Source organism: Pistacia vera, unplaced genomic scaffold (genome assembly GCF_008641045.1).
Source record: "Pistacia vera cultivar Batoury unplaced genomic scaffold, PisVer_v2 Contig308, whole genome shotgun sequence".
NCBI lineage: Eukaryota > Viridiplantae > Streptophyta > Magnoliopsida > Sapindales > Anacardiaceae > Pistacia > Pistacia vera.
Window position 1 is genome coordinate 14472 of NW_022196122.1, and position 6139 is coordinate 20610.

General features: G+C 31.2%; 2 protein-coding genes across 2 annotated transcripts; both read right to left on the reverse strand.

The window, feature by feature from the left end:
* On the reverse strand, positions 1–970 carry LOC116136046 (loricrin-like). The gene is made up of 2 exons (XM_031421765.1): positions 881–970; positions 1–339 (listed from the first exon to the last, which is right to left on the reverse strand). Exons 1-2 carry the CDS (start codon positions 968–970, stop codon positions 1–3), a joined length of 429 nt encoding a protein of 142 aa, XP_031277625.1.
* A 334-nt stretch (positions 971–1304) lies between these two features.
* Positions 1305–3544, reverse strand: LOC116136047 (lysine histidine transporter-like 5). The gene is made up of 7 exons (XM_031421766.1): positions 3414–3544; positions 2927–3313; positions 2064–2460; positions 1867–1972; positions 1658–1749; positions 1497–1565; positions 1305–1403 (listed from the first exon to the last, which is right to left on the reverse strand). Exons 1-7 carry the CDS (start codon positions 3464–3466, stop codon positions 1305–1307), a joined length of 1203 nt encoding a protein of 400 aa, XP_031277626.1. The 5' UTR covers positions 3467–3544.
* Positions 3545–6139: the final 2595 nt, after the last annotated feature.

Sequence of the window (6139 nt, forward strand, 5' to 3'; positions counted from 1 at the left end):
TCAACAATCTATTTCACCTACATCACCACCACCACCACCACCACCATCTCCACCTATTTCTAATCCACTAACCAGTTCATCTCGACCACCATCACCACCAATAGCATCTAATCCACCAATGAGTTCATCGTCCCCACCACTGCTAGTATCTAATCCACCAAGGAGTTCACCTTCACCACCACCAGTATTTACTACACCAACGAATTCCCCTCCACCACCACCAGTGGCCAATCCACCAACAAGTCCTCCATCACCCTCAAATTCATCTCCATCACTACTATCTGATCCACCAAAAGCTTCACCTCCACCACAAACACCATCTACTCCATCAAATAGTTCCTAACTGATGATAAATATGCTTTACCCAAGTAGTTGACATTTCACAAGAAATTCTTTTACCAGTACAAGAAACCTCCCTTTTCTTGAATTTATAAAAATATAAATAAAAATATCATCAAAACTCCAAATTTTATTAAAGATAGACACTAATACATAGGGCTAGAAACAAATAATGTAAATGTCCTAGTAATTGTTACTCTACATAATGTTTGTTTGCTACTACTCCCATAACAAGCTTCTTGATAGAGTGCTGATGGACGAGTTCAACGATTCCAACAAAAGAGAGGAGAAGGGAGAGGTGGTTGGCCAAAGAAGTAAGAAAAAGAGAGGAGAAGGAAGGGAAGAGAAAAAGAAGAAATAGGTGAAGCAGTTGGCCAGATCTGCAAAAGAGAACAAAAAAATTGAAGAGGAAGAGAAGAAGAAAGAAAAAAGAAGAGAGAAGAGGATGTAAAATTCTGTTGCTGTCTTTGGAGGTGGCACAGTAGAAAAAATTGAAGAAAAGAAAAAGAAAGAAGAAAAGAGAGGAAAGTTGCAAAATTACCACACTGTCCTGCTTCAAACGAAATTCACAACAGATGTTGATAGGAAATAGTTGTTTGTCATTTGCAAACTTTTTTATAGGTGGGTGCATATTGTTTAACTAGTATTTAAACTATGAGATCAATTAGTATACAAAATTGCAATGCAAACTTTAGAAATGTATGGTTCTTACACAACGAAATTGTTAACATTAAAGTGAAGTATAATTTACTAAATAATTTAATCTATGAACAATACCACAAATCCTTTAAAAAACATAGAGAATAAGTAAATAATAAAATCACAATAAAAGACTAGGAAAACATAAATTTTGGACAAGCTTAGGCAGGCTGTTCCATATTAAAGCCATGCCTAGCTTATACATTACCATCTAACATCATCTCTGTGCAAAATAAAATAATCTATCTAAAAGGAAAATCTAAATTCTATGAGAACATTTTGTAGGACTTTGATGATAGGATAATTTGTCTCATTCCTCCCATTGGTGCAAGAATAACTATTGTCACACCAACAATGATAGAAATCTGCAATTAAACACATAAAGACAAACTGACAAAAATCAATTTATATTACCAAATATATGCATTTGTTACATTTTTTTTTTTAAATGAACTTACCCAGGATGCAATCCAATGAAAGCTCCATCTCTTGGGTTTCTTAAGAATAAGCCACATGATGCAAGGAATCTGCATCCATTTTATGCAATATTTTTATCATTTAATTGGCTTGAAGGAAGAAAATAATAAAGATGAAACCAGATTCATTTATTACAACTTACAAAATATGATGTTGATGAAAATACAAGTCCCCCAAAGAACCCTAGCAGTCCTCCAAAAAACGGAATACAGATCGCAACAAATGCTGTAAAAGCTGCACAAATTCACAAAATTAATTAATATAATCTGGTAATAACCTTAAATATTAATAATGGAAAAATAATTATAAAAGAGTGAACAAGCTGTATACAAAAATACTACTAATTCTTACCAACATATGTACTACGAGCAAAGATACGAAGAGTTCTCCCAGGAGTACAATGTAAGTGTTTTACCAGATTTGATTCAAGTAAGTCGAAAACCGGCATGGCGAAGACCTAAAAGAAGCCATAAAAGCTTATATTGTAATTCTAAGGTGCATACGTTTGCATCAGGGAGACAAAACAATCAATTTGAAATTGATTTTACCTGGTAACTTCCTACAACATGAATGAACACCATGAAATTAGAAATGGCAATGAGCCAAGCAGGTTTTTTCAGAGAAATGAGAACATCATCCGCTACAAATTGACCGAAGGCCCAGTAGCCGGAAATGGCGACAGAAAAATAACACCAGGCAACAATAGCATAAGCAGCAAGAACACCCCACCACATTGGTTTCTTTGAAGGTTTTTCAGGAGTTGATGGAATCGTGGCTTGAATTTCCAATACTACACTGTGTCCTGCAAACGCAAATGCTATTGTTCCAAGTGCACTCACGGCGTCAAAAAATTTCCCAGCTTCTGTGTGAGATCGAACTCCATATCTTGGTGGATGATGAGTGGTTCCTCTGATTATTGATGTCACACAAGCCAAAGTTGAATAGCTGCAAGAGGAAAACAAAAAATGGAATTACGAAAATTCTCAAATGCTGAGTTTTGTAATTTCTTTAAGAATTACGATCATCTCCTCATCTAGCTTTCCTGAGCTTCATATCAAAAAGGGATCCTGGTGGTTTTTTAAAATCTGAATTGCAGTCTATAAGTACTAAAAGAGAACAAGGATCCTCTCCTCATCTGAGTTTTCATTAGTTCATATCAGGAGAGGATCATGGTGTTTTTTTTTTTAATTAATTAATTTGAATTATCGATCTATAAATACTAAAAGAGAATTAGAATCCTCTCCTCGTTTGAGTTTTCCTTAAATTTCATATTAGGAGAGGATCCCGGTGTTTTTCTTTTTTAAAATCGAAATGCGTCTATAAATGCTAAAAGAGAATTAGAAACCTCTTTTCATTATTTGAGCTTCATATCATCAGAATGTATAAATACTAAAAGACAAAATTATCATACCTGACAGACATGATAGCAGCGAGGAGGGAGACTCCTTTGAGAGAATTGAAATTAGGAATTTGCGAGAGGACAAGATGAAGAGCAAGGAAGATAAGGATGAAATATGTTAGTCTAGTACCCTCGAATAGAGAGGGATTAATTAGCTCAAAAACTTTGAGGAGTGATTTTCCTCCAGTGACCATATACACAATATCTGATGCCACCTGAACCAACATTTGTTGAGGCATCACAATCCAGTAGCCCAATTTTGGCCCAAAAACATGCTCTCCCAACTCTGAATATCGATCAAATCGCTTTCCAGGCACAATTTCATGCATTTCAACCATTTGCCACAATGAATATAAAGTTATCAACCATGACGCAAGTATTGTAAACACTCCAGGAATCCTGAATAGTTATTATAAAGAGGGAATCACTTAGAACCCAAATAACGTGTTCAATAGATCCAATCGGTTGAATGACATGAATAGATTTAGATAAATTATACCATCCAAGGTGCGACATTGCAAAGGGTAAGCCAAGTACTCCAGCACCCACCATAGCGGTTACATTGTGAAAAGTTGAATACCACCATTTAGCTTTCCTGGAAGCAGTAATGGGTAGCCAGCTATTTAAATCTTTCTCAGGATCAGGTACAGTGGCAGCTGCTGCTGCATTCTCGTTGTTCTCCTGAAAATAATTTGTAGAACAGATATACTCAAAACGTATCGAAATAATGGATGTAATCTACACTATCCGTTATATATATTGAAAACCTTTCGAAGAAATTCAAGAAATAAATTATAACAATGTTTGAATAGTCAGTTTATAAGTCTTGGATACTGGATGTTACTGTATATATTACTATACAGTATACCAATATTAATCGAAACGAAGATCCAAAATTCCAGATAAAAATAGAAATAATCGAAACCATCCATATTTTGAACTTTTGAGTGAATCTGAAAACAAATAAAACAGTTCATGAATCTTCTATCACTACAGAAAAGTTTCCATAGCCTAAAGTCACCATAAATAATAATATAAATTGATTACAAAAAAAGAGTAAATTAATGAAAACACACCATGGTGGCTTCGATCGTGATGGTTGAATGAAATAAATCAGTGAAGAATTTTCCTTCTCTTAGCCGGTGATGGTTGAATGAAATAGGAAAAAAAACCTGAAAGCTGAATCTATAAAGATCCTACTCTAGGGGGTCTTGAATCAGTCTCGGAATCTCAGCCACAGTTAAAAGAAAATAAATTGTGCAAACTGAGCTCTTCATGCAGTATTTTGAGCTACTTATGGAGATATGCAATCTTATATATTTAACGATCAAATGTTTTAGGAATAATTTTGAGTAGTTGAGATTGATTGAAATTAAATAACTAACCAAGTAAAATTACAAATTGGAAATATTAAATTCCTGATATCTAGTGAGAGTTAATTTTTGTCTTTTGAATTAGTCGTGTAATCAATCTTAACCAAGAAATTCAAAAATTAAAAAAAAAAAAAACAAAAAAAAAAACAAAAAAACAAAAAAAAAACTTAGAATGGAAAATTAAAATCATGGATCAGCTTTATTAATTAATTTAGGGTTTCAACAAACAGAGAATGTTTTTTTTAAATCTTTTTTCTTAAATTTAAAGTTTAAACTAAATTCTTCTAATCCTGTTGTGAAAGAGATTTTATCTCTTATCTTTAAATTTTCTAATTGATTTGTCTTATCATAACAAAAATAGGATATTAATTTGACATCATTTACAAAAACTAAAGTTCCTTATATATAGGAGGAATAGGATATTAATTTGACATCATTTACAAAAATTAAAGTTCCTTATATATAGGAGGAATTTAATCCATAACCATGGAATATATTTATTTTCGGTTCCCACGACATTAATAAATCAATGTATTTTCAATATGAAGTTTCATAAAAATTGTCATAAATCATTTTTGAAATAGAAAAAGAAAAAACAAAAAGGGAAACATAAGATAAATGATATCATCTTTAAAGTAGTAAAAGTAAAGTACTAGTTGTTAGTTAATAAACCCACATAAACAAGCTCCATATTTGACGCTTAAATCGGGTGAAATTGCAAAAATAAAAACTTAATAACTTGAAGACAACCAGGATGTGGAAATAAGTTTGGATATAGTTCATTATCACCACAAGATATCTCTTGATAATCTTATAGATTTGTTATGGCTATGGATTTAGATATTGTATATTGAAATCTTTGACTAAATGTTAAAATATATATTATCAAAATAATTAAAATATATATATATATATATATATATATAAATAAATGTTTTAATAAATTAATAGTTAATTATTGCTTAGTTAAATAATTATATTTATATGGTGAAAATTTTATCAACTGTTTAAATAATATATTTATTGATTGGTGTACATGAATAGTTTTTAATTTTTTACTATTATATATATAAATGTACACTTTTGATGGGAAACGAGTTAGCAAAAGGACTCTTTCGATATTCAGTTTGTTGCTCAATCTATGCTTTGAAAGTAACTCCTAAAAGAGTTGGTATACATCTTTGAATATTTTTATTTTAAGAAAAGAACAAGAAAAAATATATTTTCCTATATTTCACCCAATAATTTTTTATTTTTTATTTTTTTGAAAATATTATGTGATAATTTTTCATATCCTCAATGGAATAGCCTAATTTATCATAAACCTCTTCGAACATTGATCCATTACTTCGACTTTTATAAAATGTTTAATCTAATTTTGAAATTAAAAATATTTGTTTAGAATTTAATTAAAATTTGAGGGATTTGAATAATACTTATCATGACACATGGAGTTCACCAATCACATATACCAATTTTTAGGCATCAAATGCCGAACCCAATGTTAGCATAGAGTTTTTTCTCAACATGCAAAATTATGGTTTGTTTGTTTATACGAAATATTATGTTATTTCTACTGTAAGCTTTTTATTTGTTACTTATGAAAAATATTTCATTATTTCTCAATGTAAGCTTTCATCTATTGCTTATACAAAATATTATGTTATTTCTAAATGTAAGCCTTTGATTTATTTTTTGTACAAAATATAATGTTTTTTGTAAGTTTTTTATTTGTTGCTTATACAAAAAAGTTTAACATCAAAGAGTTGATATGACGGTCAAGAATGTTTGCTCCCTTCGTTGACTTTATGGGTTCGAACCTTGGGAGCTACCTACCACAAATTTATTTAGT